The 22,930-nt window shown below is 37.6% G+C and overlaps 1 protein-coding gene across 1 annotated transcript; it reads left to right on the forward strand.

The window, feature by feature from the left end:
• Window positions 1-85: 85 nt before the first annotated feature.
• On the forward strand, window positions 86-19,071 carry NSUN2 (NOP2/Sun RNA methyltransferase family, member 2; the record flags this gene model as incomplete). Its single annotated transcript, XM_009579291.1, has 17 exons — window positions 86-236; window positions 349-454; window positions 1,077-1,148; window positions 3,352-3,436; window positions 4,229-4,421; window positions 4,827-4,901; window positions 6,062-6,192; window positions 8,776-8,849; window positions 11,864-11,994; window positions 12,607-12,703; window positions 13,825-14,000; window positions 14,516-14,608; window positions 14,997-15,132; window positions 16,401-16,481; window positions 16,709-16,847; window positions 17,825-17,864; window positions 18,513-19,071. Coding segments are annotated over 17 exons (2,186 nt in total), but the record flags the coding sequence as incomplete, so codon positions are not given.
• Window positions 19,072-22,930: the final 3,859 nt, after the last annotated feature.

The raw sequence follows: 22,930 nt of genomic DNA on the forward strand, positions 1-22,930 counted from the left end.
CGGGGCCCGCTCCGCTCCCCCGGGTGCCCTGGGTTGGCAGGTACCCGCCGGTCTTACCGCGGAGGCGGTCTGCTGCCTGGAGAAGGTGCGTCGCGATCCGGCCTTCCTCTGCGGGTCTCCCTCCCTTGCAGTCACGCCAAAGAGATTCTCCACTGCTTGAAGGAAAAGTACTTCAAAGAGCTGCAGAACCTGGAGGTGGATGGCCAAAAAGTCGAAATGCCGCAGCCGCTGGGCTGGTAAGTGAGCTGGAGGTGTCATAACCCCCCCTGCATATTCCCGACATCGAACCTGACGAATTGCTTTGTTTCTTAATTTGCCTCTGACCTTTTTCCGTCTCTTTTCCCCCAGGTATCCAGAAGAGTTAGCCTGGCACACTAACTTGAGTAGAAAAATCTTACGCAAGTCGCCGCAACTGGAAAAGTTTCATCAGTTTCTGGTTAGCGAGACAGAATGTGTAAGTTTTGGATAGATCTTGATTTTTTTTTTTTTTTCCATATCCTGAGCAGTGTTTTATTTAAATGTGCTATGAGAAATTGAGACTATACCTTTTCTCTCGGAAGTCGAGTAGCTCAGAAGAATCTGGATTTCATGTTGCTGTTGACAGTGATTCATCCATGACTCTGGCACATAACCGCATTTACAAAGATTGCTCCTAAACTAATTGCAATTTTTTTTTTGTTTGAGAATGTGAAAATGGGTCCCTGTAGAATAATTAGTTGCTGTTAGAAAACAGATGTTTGAGTCTGGTAAAAAGTGCATGTGTGTACATACCAAGACTTACCTTTGGTGATGGATGTTTCTCACTTGGTTGAAGCCAGCTTCTCATCTCTTGAGCAGAAACTACATCGGTAGAATGAACAAAATTGGAGTAAATATGCAACTATCAGAAATTTCAATTGGGTGAAATACTGTGATTTTGTTTGTTAAATGCTAACAAAATTTAATCCTAATAGTGTGTTTTCAATTGCTTTATCGTTTTACTACATAGAGATTTAAAAAATTTATTGCAAAAGAAATGCATTCTTTCGGAATGGCATACAAAGGAGTTTGTTTTGGTTTTGTTTTTTCCTTTGAAGGGAAATATCAGTCGTCAGGAGGCTGTTAGTATGATCCCACCTCTGCTGCTTAATGTTAATCCTCATCATAAGGTACCTCTAGAATATACTGTGTGCTAGAGTTTTTTCCTGTGAGATAGTTTGATTAAAATACACATTACAACAGCAGTATCAATGCTGATGCACAATTCTGTTTTGTGTTTGTATGTTTTATGCTTTCTGCATGTAAACCACAGCAATCAACCAGTGTTCAGATCACAAGTAGACTGTCAGGGAAACATCTGCTTTTTCAGCTTTATGTAATACCTCCCTGTAAGACACCTAAAGGTGTCTAAGGAATGCCCATGATATTTTCTAATGGCAGACTGTAGGAATGGGGCTATCTGGTAGCAAACTTCCTGTTCTAACCTTAGTGATGTTTTCTTACGCTATGTTTGTTTGCAGAATGAATCTGTCAGGTGGCCTTATTCTCTTAATCTGTTAAGTTAATGACCTAGTTAGAAGTGCCTTGCTATCTGTTGTTGTGCACTTCTTTCTTAGTTTTTTCATGATGTGTCTTAAAATTTTCAGTTTTTCAAACTTCTGACCTCTGTGTTTTAGAGACTCATTCGTACATACTTGTTTTTATATTAACATTACTTAGCATACATAACTTTTCTGTTTATTTTCTCCTACTCTCACCCCAACCCAATGTATGACACAGGGCTGATAGCTATGTTATGTGAGGCAAGGTCTTCTCACGTCTCTTAAATGAATAATGAATTGAGTGATAGATCCAGTCCTAATGTGTCACAGGTGCATTTTGAGTTTTGTTCTGGAGTTGAACAGGTAGTGAATTTGTTCGACTTAATGTGAAACACAAATTGTGAGAACGTTTTTGTACACACCTTACTTATATTGCATATACTACGATAGCAGCGTGGTTTTTTGCATTGAATGTTTAACTTTGGTGACTGTATTTCAACAAGCGCTTTCCAGAAATTCCTGTAAGATTTCACAAATTTCATCATAAATCAGACTCAGAATAGGTTCTTTATCCTCTCTTGTGACAAGACAGCAAATAGCTGCTGTAACCATGCCTTGGCTGTTGTCATTTAGGACCTTTTATGGCTCTTAGTGCCTTATTTTCTGAGCTGCTTGTTATGACCAGAAGTGCAGGTTACTTTTCATGCTTAACCAGCATGTTCTGTACATCATGTCTTAAATGCTGATTCCTATCTTACACAAGGATCAGCTGGATGACTGTCAAACCTCTCTGTAATTCTGTTCGTTTTTAATCTACTTTTCACAATTCAGTTTTCCTTCACCATCAATTTGCTGGACAATTTTAGAGCATGTTCAGGCTTGCTTATTCTTCATTATCTTTTGCATTATCTACAAAAGTAAGTAGAAACTGGTAGTGTCACAACTGTTATTTTAAACAGCAGATATGATGCTCTCTTACTGAGTATGTCTCATGATGCGTTAACACTGCTGCATTCCATGATGCTGGAGCTAAAGGTCCAGAAAATAGACATATGGTTCTGAAAATCTTTAACTAGGCAAGAGGAAAGACTCTAAGCTTCCATACTTAAGAAAACAGTGTTAGCTGTCAAATGGTTTGCTGTGAAAGTTACTCTATGAATGACTCGATCACAAGCCAAGTTTGTGATGAACCAGAAGGGAGAAATATGCTAGAAGTCAGGTGTTGGTGTCTGTGCTGTTCTGTTCTGCTGCCCGATGATGGTTCGAATACTTCCCAAGTATTTCTTCCAGGGTATAGAAACAGGCCATTTATGCTGCCCTGATTTTTTGCATTAAAATGCAAATGTGTGAGGAGGGATAGCAGTTCATTTTTATAAAATCTATATAATCAACTGTGTCGAATAGTCTCTGATCAATTTGCTGGTAGTTAAAGAGAAGTACAGCTTGCTCTTGAATGTAACTTTTCGCTTAACGTTTGTGTGTGTATGTGAAGTTCCAGTTAACTTCAGTTGGAATTGCTTGTGAGCTGATAAAAGGACCATATCCCCATATCTATATTCAGATTTCTCTTTCAGATTTTTTTCAGCTGATGTATTTGTTCCCTACAAACCAAAGTCCTTGTTATATTTTAGACCCTCAGAGACAAAGCTGCATTCCATGATGCATACAAAGAACAGAACTGTACTTTGTGGTTTTGCAAATTGGTGTTCAGAACAATCATAATTCTGCAATTGTGTGCAAAAATACTTAATTTAAACAAGAACACATAGTAAATTTTTCAAGTACCTAAAAAATACAAGGTAGGACTTTTTTAACTTTCTGGTGTTTGTAGATTCTGGATATGTGTGCTGCACCTGGATCTAAGACTGCACAACTCATTGAAATGTTGCATGCAGACATGAGTGTTCCTTTCCCCAGTAAGTCTGGAAAAACTACCAAAAACTTTTGTGACTTTGAATTTCCTCTTTTTCTTGTAGAAGATTACTTTTAATATCACAGATGAGTAACTGCATTTAACTACATATTGAATTCCCAAAGTAGTTGAGTTATATGAGATAAGAAGTACCCCACCTTTTCCTTGAAACTTTGTGGGCTTCCTTGGCTTGAAGGAGGGAGATGGATTATAAATCTTCACAGTTCAGACTACAGTAGGTGTGATCAGAGCTTAATTTTAGATGGTGGCCCATGAGTCCTTGTGTTTTAGTGGTATCCTGCAAACACTGGATTAAGCTGCTTTAGCCTTAAAATGGTCATGTTTTTTTTTTTTTTTTAAGCTTCAAAATCTTTACTTTCAGTTAGATGCTAGCAGAAAATACTGTCCATAAAAATTGTGAGGTTGGGGGGAGTGGATTCTTTCTGTGTTCTACTGAAAATCTGCTGATATACAGAGATTGTCTTTGGTGGCAGTGGAGGTTTTCTCTGTTACAAGGGTTTTACTTTGGGAGTGAAAAGTTGAAGGGCCCTTGGTTGTGTCTTATTTCTGCTGCGTGCAAACTAGAATTCTTGAGACTGTATTTGACACATCAGTTAAACCTCGACATATTTTATGTTATTTTATGTTCAGCAAGGGGTCCTCTATTCATGAGTAGTCTTTTAAGTAAAAATCTCTAGTGAAAGGTTTACACAACTTTGAAGATAAGGCAATAAACTATGTAAAATTATTTAGCTGTTAAATAGTAAAGCATCTTCCCACTATTTTGTGTTCCCAGAGGGTTTTGTAATTGCTAATGATGTCGACAACAAGCGCTGCTATTTGCTGGTTCATCAGGCTAAGAGATTAAACAGTCCATGCATCATGGTGGTAAATCATGATGCCTCCAGCATTCCTAATCTACAAATAGATGTTGATGGAAGAAAAGAGGTCCTCTTCTATGACAGGATTTTGTGTGACGTCCCCTGCAGGTATTTTGCATGTAATCTTCAATACACAGATTTTATTGCACTAAGTGCAATGCTAGAATTTTTGTGTTACTGAGTTACGCCTTCTGAATTGCTTAGTGAGTTATGATTTATAGTAACTTCCAAAACGGGTGAATGCCTTAAACTGTCTTAGGTAAGGGGATACCAAATCAAGGTGAACTTTTTTCATTCCAAGTGGTACTTAAATTTGGACAGCTAAAGGGCTTCAAATTTTGAACTTACACTCAGGATACTGAAATACAAAGGTAATGTAGAAACAAACAGTACAGCATAGGAGAACTGGTTAACATGGGAGAGGGACTGTTAGTTTTTTGCTGCAATAAAAGACTTGAATATGAAATGAGTTTTACCCATAAATCATACAAATCTGGTCAACGTCTGTTACAGTGGAGATGGAACCATGAGGAAAAACATTGATGTATGGAAGAAGTGGACAACACAAAACAGTTTGCAGCTTCATGGGTAAAAATGCTTATTACACATCTGCACTTCTTTCATTTCTCTCTCTTCCTTTTCCCGTATCTTTAACATCTGCATGCATTCACATGTTAATATATAGCAAAGCAGAGACTAAGAAGAGTCGCTTTTCTTTCGCATCAAGAGCTTATGTGCTGTTCAGAGAAAGTGTAGTGTTTCAGATGTGAGGTCAACCTCCAGTGGAATGTGTGAATATAAATTTCTTGTATTCTTATGAATATCTGACATATCAATATTCGTTGAATTAATTTAGACAATGTAGCTAATAAAACAGGAAACAAATAATTTGTTTGGGATTCTTAGCATTTAGGCAGGTAAAATACTGTTGGAAAATACAAAAACTTGTAAAATTTAATAGTAATATTTTAACGTCTTTAGAATGTGAGATCATACATAAATAGTTTTGTTATCTGAGATTGATTTATGTTAACTGATAGTGAGTGAGTACTTAGCCCAGTGCAGGTGCATGGTAAAAAGCAGTAATTTAAACAGATGAAAAAGCTTAGAACATTTTACTGTGTATTTGTAACAAGCTGGGAATGTGGTCAGTTACTGTGACTCAGCTGACCTATGGTGACTTGCTGCTTGGTAACTCATTCATAATTACAGGTTTTATTTCAGTTGTAAGTATGCAGGTAGGGTATAAGCTGGTGATCCAGCTCAGTGATACTTTTCTCAGAAGACCAATGCGAGCTAAGCTGTGTTGTCCATAATATTTGTGATAGTCAGATTGCTCCTCATTTTAACTCTAGATTTCAGAGAAGAGTAAGGTTTTGGGGGGTTATTTTTCTAGTGTTGAGTACTTTATAATAAACTTGATGGGCCAGTAGAGAGAACAAAGTACAGAATGTTATGTTAAAAATTATCATGCAGTAGTATTAATATTTGACCTAATTGCTGTTTTAATAGGTGTAATTGTGAGTGTGTCTGCAGTGTAGACTGCACTAAGCTGACTTAGTTTAAAACTGACTTTAATTTGTGTACTGGAGACAGCTGTGGAACTCAGTATGTACTGACTAGTCCATGGAGTCCATCTCTCTGTGGAGAGTTATGTGTCTGCAATATAGCTTCATCTGTAAGAAATTTAATGGCAAATCTTTCTGGTTCCTGAATGATACCTGGCTAGACCAAGAGTGTTCTGTTAGATTGCAGTTAAGAATTGCAACCCGTGGTGTTGAACAGCTGGCAGAAGGCGGGAGAATGGTGTATTCTACGTGTTCGTTGAATCCTATCGAAAATGAGGCTGTGATTGCATCTCTGCTGGAAAAGAGTCAAGGTGAGAATGCGAGCTTGGACGGAGTCTGGAAATCTTTTTTTCTCAGCCCAAAAAAGGGTATGTGTATGATAGTACTAGTAATAAGCTTAGTGTAGGTAACGTGCTCCTAGTATGCAGGACTGCAGCAATTTTTTGGTACCGATAGGATTTAATTGGTGTTGATGTGAGCAGTCTTCTTAAATGGGCCTCAATCGGGTGCAAATATAAAACCTGAAGAAGTTTTGTTCATGATACACAAAACACTTCTACAGATCAATGGAATTCAGTCTGTGTTATCTGGCTTCTGCTAACCAATTCCATTGGTTGGAGTCCCTCTCTGACATTCGTATTTCCTTTGGAAAACACAGCATGGGGCATTACGGCTGTACACCATAGGAGTAAAAAGCACAGAGTGTACTAAAGCAGTTAGAGGAATTGTTGTGCACCAGTAGGTGGGATACCTTTGACATCCTTTGACCCACGTTTTGACATGCTTGGAATTTTAATGTCTTTAAGCTTATGGGGTGTTTTTACACTTTTGACTTGCATATGAAGGCTTGCATAAGTTGCTGTTAAGTCTCCATCATCTGAAGTAACAAGAGGTGGAAAAACTGAGATGAGCTGGGAAGCTCCATTGCATCAGTTCATGATAGTAGGACTTAGTAGCCCAAATTTCTGGTCTTGAGCTGATGGACACTGTTGTTTTGCTGAGTCAGTAAACCTGAAGTTTGGAGACATCTAATTTTTCATGAAAAGTTCCACAGAGTTTGTGAAGTTGAGCCTTGTACAGAACAGAAGCAGCTGTATTACTCCTGGAGCTGAGCAGGTTCTGGAAGTAGAATAGCCTGGTTTGTGTAATGTTTTCTTTGTGCCAGTCATTATTCTGGCCCCAAATTATGCATGAAATTGCATTGTCTCCAAAACAGCAGTTTAGCTAAAATGCCTGTAGGTAGTTAGGAGTTGACTATTTAATTTCCACTCAAAGGACATTTTTATTTAGAGGTAGTTTTTTTGGCAGACTGAGTGAAAAAACAACATAGACATGTTTCCAGTAAATTATAGTATGCTTGGCTTATTGAAGGCTGTAGTGCGCCAGAGTTAAGTTTAACAATGACAAGGTTGGAAAGCAGTGAGGACTAGTTTGGATAGGAGCACGAAGCAGTATGGATGTTGACAGAGGCCAACAATTGCAGTATTTGAGGCAAATTCAGTACTTGGAAGAAAGGATTTTGACTGCAGTATTGGGCTGTGGCATTTGGATCTTGTCTCTGCCCAGTGGGGGTATTTTGAGGCTTACTTGGAGGCTATGATGTGTCCCAGCGAGCGAACGTTATCCTTGGGGCTTGAACATAGGTGTAGCTGAAGAAGGGCGAGGTAGTGGAGTGGTCTGCAAGGGGCATTGGACCTCGAGGGTTTGCTCAGGTGAGTCCAGAAGGTTTGTTGGTTCTTCGATCTTAACTTAGTTCCTAGCACGGTGTTATACTGCTGCTTGTGGAGCAGATCAGAGATTGCTTTCCCCTCGGGTCTGAAGGACTAAGGAAAAGGCACTTTTGTACCATGTTTCTCTGCTGGGAATTGTGGTACCTCTGATGGACCATTTAATGGCTGATCAGTCTGATGTAGTCTTGAGGCACCTGTTGAAGTCATGCTGTAGGTAGGCAGGAATATTCGAAGGATCGACGCAAACATCAAGTTTAATGTCATTTTGGAATTTGTCTATGAATTCATGTATCACTTTTTCATTTAGTTAAAAGACTTGCTTAAACTGTCACTGTAAGAGCAAATGATTAGTCTTGTAGAACAGCTTGATAAATTGTGTACAACATGAGGAAGAGCCTACCTGATGGTTAAATAACTAATTATTCAGAATCAGAAAAGAAATTTTAAGGTTATTCTTCTCTAGAGAGATCACTGAGTTAAAACAGTAAGTTTTTGTATCATTCTTTCTGGATTTGGGGCAGTTTAAAATTTTTATTCAGTAGATTAAATTATACTCTGGTGTTTCCTGCAGTAATCTGACGTATTTTAGGCACATAGCGTTTTCTGTTAGGTTGATAGTACTTACCTTCCTGTTAAAGAGTTTGGAATTTTACTTACCATTTAAAAAATAATAAATTCTTTTTCCTCTCACACTGGAATATATTAAGATTGTAGGTCCATAAAATCAGAATATATCATGCGTTTTAAAAGGCTTAGTCATCCCTAAAGATTACTTCTCTGAAAAATACTTAATCAGTGTAGTAAATCCAAATACTAAGTAAGTGAGAATAAAAACTTCTATGACTGCATTGCCTGGAACACTGATGTTTAACGGTACAGGTTGTAGAGTATTACTCTATGCAGTTGCTACAAAAAGTATCTAACCATTATATTTTGGTTAATTTATAGATTGCAAACTTCTGTAGTTATTATGAACAGTTCTTACCATCTTTCTTCTAATTGACACAGTAGTAATGGTATAACATTTTGTTCCTTGAAAGGTTTAAAAAGCAATGGTCTTAAAATGGTCTTAAAACTTGAAGGAAAACTATTTTTGTAAAAGTTAATTGGGACCAGAACTCTCAAATTCTGTTTTCAAGAATGTTTATGTTCTTGGGGTTTCAGGTGCCTTAGAACTTGCTGATGTCTCTTCTGAGTTGCCAGGTTTGAAGAGGATGCCAGGAATTACCAAATGGAAGGTACTTACGTGATATTTCTGTGAAGTTCTTGGTCTATCGTAGTTTTAATTAGGGAAATTTTGAAGTGTAAAATTTCAAACCATTAGATTGAGCTGAAGTAATAGTAGTGATTTGCTGTTTAGAGTTGTAGACAATATGGTATTGTAGGGGAGAGGGCTAAAAATCTTTCTGATGGTAAGTTCTTGTCTCCTTATCTGCTCTCCTCGTCTTTTCCTCTAGCTTTCTTTGCTCTATCTCCTATACTTTCATAATATAATTCCCTTTTCTGTCGTTTGCAGCATGTGGCCTGTAGATGGCAACATAATTTCAGTAACTTTTTAAGTTATCCCTCCTCCTCCGTCTTTACAGTCTGTGAGTGTTAGATTCTACGGTTCTTTAGCTGGTCCATTTGAATCATTTGGAAGTAAAAGCTGTTAAACCCTTTCTGGAAATAAGCTATAAAAACTGCAGTTATGTGAGTAATCCTAGAATATTAACAGAATCCTGTATTTTGTTCCAGGCCTTACATGATTTCAATTCTGGAAACAGACTGGTAGGGAGGGACAAAAAATCCCAAAGCTTCTTCAGCTTTCTGTTAAGAGTATAATCAAGAAGAGTAGAAGGCCATCCTGGTAGTAGACTGATTAAATTTTAATTATGAGTGCGTGCCTTTGCAACGCCATTGGTTGTTCTACCTTCTCTCACCGTTTCACTAGTCTCTTGCAATGGTACAGTCTGCAGATTTGTGCTTGTGTGTAGGCTAATGAACAAGATGCATGGAATAAAGATCTGCTTATGTTCTGCCATTGGAAATCCAGCTTAGAAACTAGCTGATTTCTTTCTTCTTACAGTTCCAAAAGTTTAAATTATATGCTTGTGCCTGAAGGATAAATGTAAAATGCATGATTGTGGCTCTATAATTTTACTTTTTTTTTTTTGTACTGTATAAGGCTACAAAATATATACATAAAGACCTCTAAGAGTATATTGTATTCCCTGTAACACTTCTTTGTTTGCAGTTGAAATACAAATCTCCCTAATGGGTATTTTAAAAAGTAGGCTAATAAAGTCTGTTGAAAGTTTGCAAGATTTTCTTCAGCCCTTATTTGCTGCTACTGTATTTTTTCAAGCCTCATTGGCTAGTTCGTCATTGAATGTATTTGTTTGCTGTGGTGCTGTTTTTACTTGGTGTGGTCTTTTGTTTCCTGGTGAAACGTCTGTTCAATGGGAGCTTTGTGACTTAGTGATTACACTGAATATTCCTGAGCATCAGTTGACTGTAAATCTCTGGAAACAGCAAAATGAAAATAAGGTTTTGTTCAAGGACACTCAGGTGCTTGGAAATAGCATTCAGTACTTTCTCCTTAAGCCAGGCGATGAGTGAACTCAAATGAGTTGTTTCAGAATCTTGAAGGAAGAGACCTTTTTAACTTCAGATATGTTAATCTACTTCTGCAACACTTTTAGTCTTCATTCTACCCTAATAAGAGGCTAGCAAAATGTGCAGTAGAGAAGACTTCAGCATGTTCTTTGATGCTTTGTCATTCCAGCAGTTACATTGTGTGGTTAGACTGGTAAACCAAATCTGAACAGAGCAGGGCTGTTAGGCAGTTATTCTAGTACATCCAAAATAGTTCTAGACTTGTTTGTACTTCCAGTTGTTTATCAGTCCTGTTGTTTGTTTCTCTCAAGCTGAACTCATGACTTCCAAAGAAGAGCAGTTCAGAATCGCAGTCTATCTTGTCTCCATCTAGCAATATGACATGTAGCATATTTGGACTTGAAATACTAATTCTGGAAGTACAGTCATTTCTATTTCAGGAACAGGCAAAGGCACAGTATTTTAGGTGTGATCTGACCAGTGGCTGAGAAATGCCAGACTTCATGACGCTGAAATCTGTGTTCTAATGTTCTTAGTGAAATTGTAATCTAGATAAATCTTACATTTCAGTTTCCAGCAGAACACTTAATTAAACCTTCAAGACAAGCACAGCGAGATGTATGAAAACACTTCATTGTACTTGCCAGTCCTGAAGTCACCATCGCTGTGACTTCTCTATTTTGTTGCATTAACAACAAAAATGGGCCTTCATTTCAGTCATTAATTTTATGCATTTGCCCCACACATTCCTGGATGTGACCTTTCTTACAGCCCTACCATCCAATACAGAGCCAGGCGTCTAGAGTTGTGAAGTCAAATTTTCCCTGTTTTTTTTTTTTTCCACTTCAGTATTCTTGCTTAAAGAGCATTCAGAATGCCTTGGTACAAGAGTTGTGGCTCTAACCTTCTGCTTGCATCTTAAGTGTCCTTCAAAAGCTTTGACCCATAGACAGAATGAGGTGATGTTATGTCCATACAGTATCTTAGGTGGATTTATAGATGTGTTCTGAGTCCTGGATAAAGATACAGACACTAGAAAATTCATGGGGTCGTGGTTCTTCAGTAACTTTCCTTGGAAACATCTCTATCTATGACCTGTGTAGGGCTGTGTCATGGGGCTGTATGCTTACCAAGCTGTTGTGTTGCACTCTTGCATCTTTCTTATGTAATGAAATTGGGTTTCCTCATTTCTAATCTCTACTAGACTGCAGTAGCCCTTTTCCTTTTTATACTGCTTGGAAGCTGCCTATAGCAGAATGTCTCACAGCCAGTCTCATGGAGAAAAAGAAGTATAAATCTGACCGTTTACTAATCTTCTTGTACATTCCCCCACTGTCCTTCCTTTGGATTTTGGTGTTCTATATGTTCTGGAAGGTTAACAGAGATCACTGCAGGTGATTCTACACCAGTCTTTACTTGACTGCACACTTTTTGAAGCATAAAAAGTGGAGCAAAGAGCTACAGTTGGCAAGAATCTCCTGCTCTTAAGTGCACACATAAAATGCACATAGGAACAATACACTTTAAAGAATTTACTATACCAGAAAATAATGTCTCTTTTTGGCATCTGAACCTTGGTTTGAAAGTATTTTAATTAAAACTTAGAAAATGGTGACCCATATTCTTCACAGTATTTATATTTACTCCTTTGAAGGTAATGCTGAAAGATGGACAGTGGTTTGAAGAGTGGAAAGATGTGCCTTCAAATAGACAAACACAAATACGTCCCACTATGTTTCCAGTAAAAGATGAAGAGAAGCTAAAGGCAATGAATCTAGAGCGTTGGTAAGTTTTCCCATAGTAGATTTTGAGGTTTTGATGGTAACCTTGTATGGTGGTGGGCAAATTATAATTAGAAGGTCAGATTAGGAATGTGTTGCAGTATAGACCTATGATTGTATAGGCCTGAGTATATTTTGATTGCTTCATATGTAATGGCAGTACACAGTATTTAAATTCCAGTGAACTGAAAGAAATTACTGAAAGTTGCTTACAAGGAATAAGTACTCACACAAACAGATCAAATTTTTTGCATCCAATAAGAGATACATAGCCACAATTACTGGAAGAGTATGTAAAACTTTAACATTTTAACAGTGTGACTTATTTTCTATGAAAGACTTTCCATAGCTATTCTAAAAATAGTGTTTAGAAATGAGTCATTAAAGCTCAGATGTGAAATGGTGAAATGAATGCGTTGCACTGATGCAAGTTATTTTGCCAGAATGCTCTATTTTAGATCCTGTTTCTAGCTTGATAAATTAAATCTGTGCAATCCTACTAGGAATACTTAGTTTACCCTGAAAGTAAATATAAATGTGACACTTATAGTACTTTGTGAGAGCCTGAATGCTGATGATGAATACACTGCAACATTCTTTTTTTCCGCCCCCCTAGTCTTAGGATATTGCCACATCACCAGAACACAGGAGGTTTCTTTGTGGCTGTGTTAATAAAAAAATCTCCAATGCCATGGAATAAACGCCAGCCTAAGGTAACCTCTTTTAAAGAGCTAAAATGTTAAATTTTAATAACATTTCTGGAATTTTTTTGAAAGCTTGCATAATAGAAACCATGCTGTAACTGTTTTGTATCTGCCGTTCAGTTATAGTTCAGTGTGTCAATTAAAAATAAATTTCTAAATCCCTTAAGAACTTTCAAAAAAAATCTCCTTTCAAAATACAAAAAAAAAAAAAAGAAGGGGGGATTTTGAAATCATAGTAAAATAGCAAGATAAAACTTGAACCTAAAATTAAGGCTTTGAAAGAATTACAGAAGCAGATTAGATTGAGTAGCTAAAGCTGTCACTTCCTTCAGCTGTGTGTGGTCCCTCTGCTGAAGGCTTTTTTCTGCTATGTTGTAAGCTAATTCTGATTTCAGTTTATCTTACTCTGTGGCTGGTTGCTCAGGAGTGATTCACTAGCAGGTTAGTCTAGCAGACCAGCAGCAGGGAATGGATATAAAACTGTTAGGAGCAGCAGCAGCTTCAGCCATCTGACTTTAATCCATTTGTTGTCAATTGGCTTTAAAATCCTGTCAACAGGATTTGAAGTTGACATGATTTATTTGATTTCTTAAATTTTTCATATCTTTGAGGGAAACTTCTTGTGTGAATCCCTTTTAGCTGTTTCTGTTTATTTGATTTGCTTCATTAGAATACCTTATGAGTAAAATGTATGTGGCAGTAAGGAGAAAGCATTTATTCAGAAGCAAGCGTCATCCAAATAGTTTATGGTGTTCCAAGTTTAATGTTGTGGCACTCTTACAGAAAGTGTGCAGCAGCAGGATGTGTGTGTCACTTTGAGTGCTAGGAGGAAAGCAGCAGATCCTGATTTAAAATAGTCTTCTCTGTGAGTGCTTGAACATGATTTTGTAAATGGTACAAAAATAGCTTTCTTGGTAAGAAATTGTCCAGAGCAGACATTTTACAGAGGTAAATGCAACTTATAATGACATCTTGACTTAGTAATCAGATTAACTCTCTAAATGCATGTATTTAAGCACTTACGTACAAATTGATAAGAATTAAGCACATGCAAAGAGAGGACATAGGTACCTTTTGTTACAGGTTAGATACTACTTTTGGTTTGTTGAAAATACTGTAATTTGAAATAGGTTCATCAGAAATTACCACAAAGAACAGGAGATATTGAAGTGACAGCAGCTAATTCAGATAATGGTTCTGAATGTATTACTGAAGAACCAACACTTACTGAAAATGAAGAGTCTAAGAAAATGCAAGAATTGCAGAATTCAGACACTGAGCAAAGCAAAAAGGAAGGAGTATGTGGGTAAGAGACCATGTCTAAGTGTTTGTCCTGTGACAGCTTCATAATTCCTGAGTATTCTATAGGACTCATTTAGAAGTCGATGAAGAATAATTAATGAATTTGCTCAGTTGTCCTACGTTTCCACGTTTTCTGTCTTGTATTTCAGCAAGTTAGGAAAACAACTGCTTTTCTTATTAGCATTTCCAAAGTCCGTTAGTCCTGTCTTCTCTGCTAAGGAAAAAACTACTTTCGGAAGTTAACCTTTGGAAGATCTTTACTGTCTTCACAATTACTCCTCAGAAATCTCTGTTTACTTGTTTTTGTGGCTTCTGTTTTCAAGCACTGCTTTCACTTCCTCATTTTAAGAAGTTAAATTGTGGGTAGTGTTGTCTTAGTGAAGGACAGGAAAATGTCAGTGTTCTGTTTGGCATACTATCATTGCCATAAGGCAAGTGTTGACTAAATGAACTGAATATACTGATTTTAAACCAAGTACTTTTACTAGAATTGACAATGCAATGATATTTTCTTTTTAGACCACCACCATCTAAAAAAATGAAGCTGTTTGGTTTTAAGGAAGACCCTTTTGTGTTTCTCCCTGAAGATGATCCATTGTTCCTTCCTATCCAGTAAGAAAAAAATGTTTCTGTTTTGGCAGTAAGATTTCTAGTAGTTTAGGAATATTAGTAGTTCAGTTCATCACAAAAGATGGATCTAGTCGGTCATACCTAAAACTGTTCCCCTAACTTTGCACCAGGTGCCCCTCTCCTCAATGCTTAAACTCTTCTTAAATTAAAACAGCCAATTATAGTTTGCACTGGCAATTTTTGAGTGTATCTTAGTGTCTATGACAGCTTGTCTTTTCTGATGTCATGCACCTTAGAAAGTCTAATCTTTATGTTCTGGAGCCAAAGTGTTAAGTGTTTGCAGAGATAGCTCAAGGAAAGGGGCTAACCCATGGATTTTGAGTATGTAATTTCATTGTTCAGTTAATCAAAACAAGTATTATGGCCACAGGAAGTTTTATGCGTTGGACCCATCATTTCCCAAGATCAATTTACTAACTCGAACTCAGGAAGGAAAGAAGAGACAGCTGTACGTGGTTTCTAAGGAGTTAAGGAATGTGCTTCTGAACAACAGTGAGAAGATGAAGGTATGGTTCATCTCTTCAGGTTTTCACAACGGAGATCATAAGCTTCAGTGGATGTCTCCTTGAACTTTATTGCCAAGCTTATTTATATAGAGGATTAGCCCTCTAATAGGCCTTTTTTTTTCAGTCTGAATGAATGTTTTCCTCTTTACCCCGCCTCTGTTAAAGAGATGAAGAGTTGTCTCTGAGAGGTAAATAACAGTCTGCAAGATTAAAGTCGTTATGTTTTTTGACAGATGGAAGGGAACTTAAAAGTAGAGGAAGGGAATATATAACTGCTGTGTGTGTACCAGCATTGTTATGTGGTCTTCAGGTACCTTCACCAGTTTACATTGACACTGTTGTATTTATGAGCCCTTAACTATAAAGAGCTTTGAAAGCCTACCAAAAATAACGGGTAACTTCAGCTGAATTATTAGTTGGCTGTGTTGCATGGGGACATTGTTTCAAAGTCATTTCAACAACTGAATATTTTGAAAAGTTGTTGAGCTGAATTATAATGGGATAAGAAGTAGTAGTAGAAGTATCATTTGAGGGAAAAATGATAATTTGTTTTGTATGACTCCCCATGGAAAATGCCTTGCAAATGCTAAAGATTTGTCTTAAAAGTTGTTGAATAATTTAAGCTCGTCCAGCTTCCTTCTGCCCCAAGCAGGGCTAACTTCAAAGCTAGATCAGATATGGTTCAGGGCCTCGTCCAGTCAGATCGTGAAAGTGTCCAAGGATATTCATTACATCTTTGCAACAGATCCTTGAGGTGGATAAATAATTATCCTTTTATCCCACATGCAGGAAATTGCTACATAATTGACAAAATTTTAAGAAACTGGTGCATTATATTAGGCAGTGAGACTTTGAGTACCACAAAGGATATAGTGTCCTAATATAAAGCACTTGTGCATTTTTAAAATCCTGTCCTTGATTGACTTTCCCAGAATCACCCAGAAAATTCTTACTCAAACTAAAATTAAAATAGTTCATTGCCCTCATTTTAAGACTAACACTTTCTCACAGTGTTCGGTTTTCAACATGGAAAGGGGTTAAAAGGTGTTTATGTTGAGAGAGAACTAAATTTTGATAGTGGGAATTCCTTTTTCTCTTGAATGAATTTTCCCATTAGTTTAATTCAGTGTTCAGCAAACAAACAAACATTACGGCAGAATTATCACTTCTTCCTCCTTGTAGTCAAACAGTTGAGGAAAAACAAAGTTCAGAGTGGTAATTTAGAATTTATACTCCTTAATGATGCTTATTGGCTTTGCCGTTTGCAGGTCATTAACACAGGGATAAAAGTCTGGTCTCGCAACAGTGATGGTGAACAGTTTGGATGTGCGTTCAGATTAGCACAAGAGGTAATTACATAGCATTGTATTTTTGAAGGAGATACTTTGGTTTCCTCTAGAGCCTATAGCACAGCTGGCATTAACTTTGTCAGACTAATGACAATTTGCATTTTCAGTGTGGTTTAAAATGTGAAAATTGTTTTCTGATATTAGCTAAAGGACATACTGTTTTTAACATTTTTCCTTCAGAAAGTAGAGATTGCATTTTGAAATAATTATATTTATTTATTAAACAGGGAATTTATACTCTCTACCCATTCATTCATGCAAGGATTATAAATGTCTGCATAGAAGATGTTAAAATTCTGCTAACCCAGGAAAATCCATTCTTAAGTAAATTCAGCAGTGAAACACAAAAGAAAGTCAAAGACATGGGTAAGCCTTCTAATTTGTGCTATGACAAAATGATTATTATACAGTACATGGAAGACTGTCACATAAACTGTGTTTGCTGAAAATTTTGACTAAATTTATCTTAAATACACTTGTTAATTAGGTAAGTAAGCATTACTGAAACCCAGTGTGCTACTAGAAACTGTAGTCCTTTCTGATCACAGCCTTTAAGGTTTCTGAACTCCAGAGAACAGAGGAGTTGCCAAACTTGTGACTTCTGTGAAGCAATACTGTGAGGCAGCATTTAAAATATCTGATGAACAAAGATTTTATATATGCTACTGATTTTTACGCCTGTTAGTGCTTCAGCTGAAATTGTTTGTTTGTCATCTGCAATTGTTTGTCATGATTTTGTGTATCAAATATAGTTACTCAGATTTGATTTTCTTAAATATGGGGAGCAATGTCTATTCATATTACATTTTTATTTCCTGTATGCTGGATGCTTGAAGAAATAAAGACTGGTTTTCAGTCTTTTATTTATGTTGTTTTATTTCCAAGTCATCGCTGGTCCTTGTGTTTCAGTGTTTGATGAGACAAAATGGGACGAACAATTTTTCTGAAGTTTGGGCTGGCATACTCTTACGTTCATTTTACTTAAGTAAAAGTTCCTTGCTAGATTCACTGAGTAGATTAATCCACTATGTGGTTTTGTATTTTCATTTGTTTGTTTGGGGTTTGGGAGGGGGCAGGGTTGGCAATTGCTTTTGTAACTATATAAATACTTTGGTCAAAAAAAAAAAAAAAAACCCAACCAAAAAAATGCCATGAAAAAAAGGAATAAAAACTGGTATTGTCTATAGTTTACTGTACAGATGTAGATAACTGCTAACCAGCTCATGCTGTGTGGCTGTCTAAAAACTTGTTTTCTTGAACATTTTCAAATTACAATCATTTTAACATTGTACCAAGTAACACATCTGTTTTGTTTTTGTTCCCCCCGCCTCCCTTCCCTGTAGCGATGGGAAGTATAGTTCTGAAGTACGACCCAGATCCTGAGTAAGTACATGTGTTGCTTTTCATTTATGCAGTTTTAAAACTTGGACAAGAATTTATTCTCCCTCAGCAAAAACAGAAGTGGAGGCATAGAGAGGCAGTGAGGTCAACAGTAAAGCCAGACAGCATACAAAGAATGTAACAGGGAAAGAAGCTATCTTGCCTGTGTATTCTTAAAACAATTGTAGCATTTAGCTTTATAAAGGAGAGCTAGTATTTCTGCCAGAGGTCCACAGTGTCACTGCATGTTTGTTTGTTTCCCGGTGAAGTCCAGCATTTGGAATAGAAAAAGTTAAACTTTTTCATTGTTCATTTTTGTTGACAAAGTAGTATTAGAAGCTCTTGAGAACTTTTTAAATGTAAACTTTCATCTTGCTGTTGCTTATATTAGTTTTGAAACCAGAGCCAGAAAATTATTTTGCCTGTTGCAGAAATTTAATAGCAATTAAGCTTTATTTTTTTTGCTTGCTTGTAGACAAGCAGATACCTGTTTAGATATTGAAGTTAAGACCAATGTACTTGTGTCTTCTACGAATACTTATAAAATGCATTCACTTGCATTGTGCACTTATTTGTCAGGGTATGGCTATAAAATTAAGTTTTGAAGATTAACTTTCTCATAGTTGACTGAATGTAACTGCTTGTTTGTAGAAAACCTGATGATCTTCAGTGTCCTATAGTGCTGTGTGGCTGGCAAGGAAAGACATCGCTCCGTGCCTTTGTGCCCAAGAATGAGAGACTTCATTACCTGAGGATGATGGGAGTTGAAGTATTTAAAGCAAAGAGAAAAGAGGAGGAATCGGAAAGTAAAACGGCGGAAGTAGTTCAACATAGGCTGGCACAAACAGAGGAAGGAATGGATGTGGAAGATAAAGAACATGATTTAGTTACAAAAATGGAAGCAGAAATAGGTGAAGAATCTTCCCACAGTCCTGTGGAAAGCAGTGCTATGGAAGTAGAAAATAAAATTGAGGATTTAGATCAATCTAGTAAAAATGCCAACAGCCATGTAAGCCAGGAAAGCAAAGACATGGGTACGAGTAATGTGAAAGATTAAGTTTCTTTCTCTATTATTTGGCAGCTTCCATGAGGCTCACATCCAGACTTTTGCTTTTAGCATGGAAGTATATTTTAAAATTTCGGTTGGAATGGGTTGTTCCTCTTCTAAAGTTTCACCTATTTTATTTTTAAAATGAAAACTATAAAGAGATTTCCCTTCAAGTGTGTCTTCTTTTTACCATTTTAAGCTCCGTATTACTGGTGGGTTTGTATGTCTGTTGCTGGCAATGGACCATGCACCAATAAAATCTAAAGCCTATATTTGAAATGGAATAATGATATGTACAAATTAACTGCCTGTGTAACTAGTCAAAAATTTCCTCAGAAGAAAAAAGTGGGGTTTCACTAAAAGCACACAAGTTCTAGAAAAACATTTTTTCTCTTAAGATTGCTTACCCCACGTACCACCCAATCTGATTACTACTTACACAGGTTCTTTAATGGGTAAGGGAATCGGTGTGAGTATGCATACAAATGCATGTATAGGATATCTAACTAACAACCTGGTTAACGTTTATTCAAAATAAAACTGTGTCCTGGAAAAAAAAAATGCAGAATGCATTTTGCCAGAGACTGATGTCTGAGACTGTTCTTCAGAGCGCTGAATTGCTTGACAGGCACAGCTAATAAATGTCCTTAACTAGATCTTTAGGTATGCTGAGCACGCCTCAAACTCATATCTTGAAATGTGCCTGTTTAAGAGTCTGCGACTGTCCCTCGAATCTACTGCGGTCATCTGTTTCTCTGTCATTTCTTCAAGTGGGAGTCATCTCTAATTTTTGCAACATACTTGTCTATAGCTGAAATAATAGTTTAAAAAAAGTGTGGTGGTATATATATTGTTGTATACTAGATGTTTAAAAGAGGTTCTTTAGGTCCAAAAGGGTAATTTACTTAATCTGACTTAAAAAAAAAAAAAAGTTGGCTACCTCAGAAACTTATAATATAAATTCCATCCTTTGTGGTTTAGTTTCAGCAATAGTCTTCGTACTTGTAGAAGTTGACCTGAAAGGAAAGTGACCAGTGGTACAAGGTATTGTCCTCCACTAGGACCATGGTGATGCAAGTATTTGTGTTGCTTGTCAAACTAAATTTTACCATGTGTATTCTTACTGATGAAGTCCTAATGTGGCTTGAATCCATCTGCTGTACCTTGCTACAACAGACTTTCTGATGCCTGCCCTTGAACTACTTCATCAAAGGGAGTATTCTTGAGGGAGAGACATAAAAGTGAAATAATGCCACGTCCTCTGATAAGATATTAGTCTCACGCAGTGAAGAACCATTGACAGGACTCATTTTCTCCTGAGAGTCCGTAAAATAGGTTAATAAAAGATCAGTTCTTGCCCTTGTATTTTGCTAAGGTTTGAGTTTGTTCTTTGAATTGGGAGCTGCGATTGGACAGGTTCTTTTTTGGCAGCTGCTTAGGCTGAAGAGCAGCATAGCAGAATTTTCCTTTGAATGGAGGTGTATGCAAAGTATAATTTTTAATTCTTAAAGTATATGAGGAAAAAAATTATAGGAACTTGAGACTTCAAACATGAAACTGAACATTGGTTTCCATATCTTTGCATTTATTCTGACATATTGGGCATTTGAAGTGGAAGAAGTGTGGAAGACCAATGTCATTTTAAAGTCCTCATCGCCATCTAAGTCTGCAGTACTCAACCCTGAGGATGACTGATCTTAATCCATCTAATCTTTTTATGATCTGATGATCTCCATAAATCATCAGAAGGTCAAGTGTTAAAACTTATGTGAAGAAATCAGAATTTGTTTTGAATTATGCCTGCTGTTACTATATTTGCTGATGTCCCTGAGCAGCAGTTTAAGCTTCGTTTCAGTCAGTGACTCTGCTAAGGATACAATTTTATGCCAAGTTAAGCTGGTAAGAATCCTTGTAGATACAGACAATCCAGACAATTAAATCAGCAAAAAGCTAACTGTATAGAAAATGAACAGTCCTGATTGTTTTTTTTGACTGAGCTTACTACTGGCAGACTAAAATGAGAGTAGAAAGCTTTTATTTGGGGACTAAAGAAAAGTAGGTTCCTGGATCATAAACTGACCGAAATTGGGTATAACTTAGACTTGCAATAGAATAAGAGCCCACATCTGCATCATTTTAAATCCTTTGAGTAGTCCAATTTTCCTGCATTATCTATGAAATTTTGCTTTGCTCTTGGCTTTTTGGAGGTTTTTTTTTTTCCTGTCAAGTGCAAATGGGAGATTTCAGCCAAGAAACTGGGCATCTAATTTTCTTGTGCTGATCAGCAGTTTTACTCCGTATCTCAAAAAAAACACAGATACTGCAGATTTTTTTTTTTTTTTTTTTTAAAATACTGCGAGTTTGCTTACACCAGTTGCTCTGTTCCCGTTACTCTTGCCAGAAAGGAAGATGCCCAAAACTCTAGGTAGTGGCTGAAAATGCTGTCCTGGCTTCCCAGGCTGGGAGTCCGATGAAAGGGGGTGCGTTTTCTTTGTTTGTCTCTACTGAGCTACGTGCTGCTGCGGCTCTGATGGTCAGGTGGCTGAACCTCTGCTTGGGTGGTTTTGAACCTGGGTTGCTGCAAATAATTTAAGAGGAAGATGAAAGAGAAGTGATACGCAATTGCGTTAGGTTTGAAAATGTGAAAGTCTTAAAAATCACTAGGTTTGAAATTCACGGATTATTAAGTACATCCTTGTAAGCAGTCCCTATTAGATGTGAGATTTCTCTAGTTAATCCTGTTTTTTAGAAACACAGGACTGTAGATGTTTGCGCTGATGGCAGGGGGTTTTATATGTATTAGAGGGGAAACAAGAAAAAATTTCCTGCATCTAAATGAATAGTCTGTTTATGTTCTGCTTAGAGATGCCCTCAGGAGAAGCTGCTGGAGCCTTCAGAAAATAATCTGACTGAAAAACGTAGAAAGAAAAGAAGGGAAAACACCACATGGGATACTCCTTTGTAGCTTTTTCTTCAGTATTTACCTGATGTTAGTCATTGCTTTGGAAGTTTGGTAGAATTTTCATACTTTAGTTTGCCGCAAAATTAATATAGTGCCACCAGGGTGATTTATTGTTTTCTTAAATGTCTGAATCCTATTAGAAGTCAATGAGACTTCTCAAAGTATACAGACCCTTTGAAAAATTCCTGCCTATAAACTTCAAATTTAGTCTTAGCAGTAAAAGAAAGCAATTTATCCAAGGCTGCAGCAAAGGGAAATTGGTGCGTTTCTTCCAGTGGGAAAACTCCAGCCCGGAAAACAAGTGGTGGTGTGCTCGCGCCGCGTTGCTGCCAGAGCTGAGCTGGGCACGCCGTCTTGCCCTGCTGTCTCCCCAGGACAAATCTTGTAAACAACCCCCAGCAAAGCGGCGCGGATACAACAGCAGTTCTGTTGTTCCCAACAAACGTCCTGATGAAGTCGGCTGGCGCGCTCGTAGCACCGCATGTTTTTGCCGCTCCGCTTTGCAGCTGGCGTTCAGGAAAGTCAGTCAGCAAGCGGCGTGGGGGGGGACCTGCAGCCTGCACGGGGGTGCGAGGCACCTTGCTGCCTGCGCCGAGCACCGGCAAGGGTCCCTTTCGGAGGGACCGAGGCCAGCGCTGGGGCTGTGCGTACCCTCAAGGTGCAGTGCTGTCTGCACCTCTTTCGCTCCAGGTGGGTTTTCCACACCTACCGCTGATCCTTGTATCAAACACATGGTTGTATTTAATTATTATTTAATTTGTTGCTCTGTGTTTCTTAAACAAACCTGAGTTTTGTTTTTTGACTAAAATCTGGTTTACTTCTTACGGTGTGGCTGCTTGTGTTATGAATTTAAATTAAGTTTCTTACTTCTGCACTTGGTATTCCTATTCAGTTACATTTAAGCGGGCTGTTGGCTATATAGGTGTTTGCATATAACCCTGCTTTTTTCTTTAAATGAGTTACCCATGCGTGGCTTTGGCAGGGCGGGTAACTCCGTCACCGAACCATCCCTCGGGAACGTGCCTGTACGCTCCTGCCTCACCTGTGTACCTCTTTGTA

Source organism: Fulmarus glacialis, unplaced genomic scaffold (assembly GCF_000690835.1).
Source record: "Fulmarus glacialis isolate BGI_N327 unplaced genomic scaffold, ASM69083v1 scaffold22060, whole genome shotgun sequence".
Classification (NCBI taxonomy): domain Eukaryota; kingdom Metazoa; phylum Chordata; class Aves; order Procellariiformes; family Procellariidae; genus Fulmarus; species Fulmarus glacialis.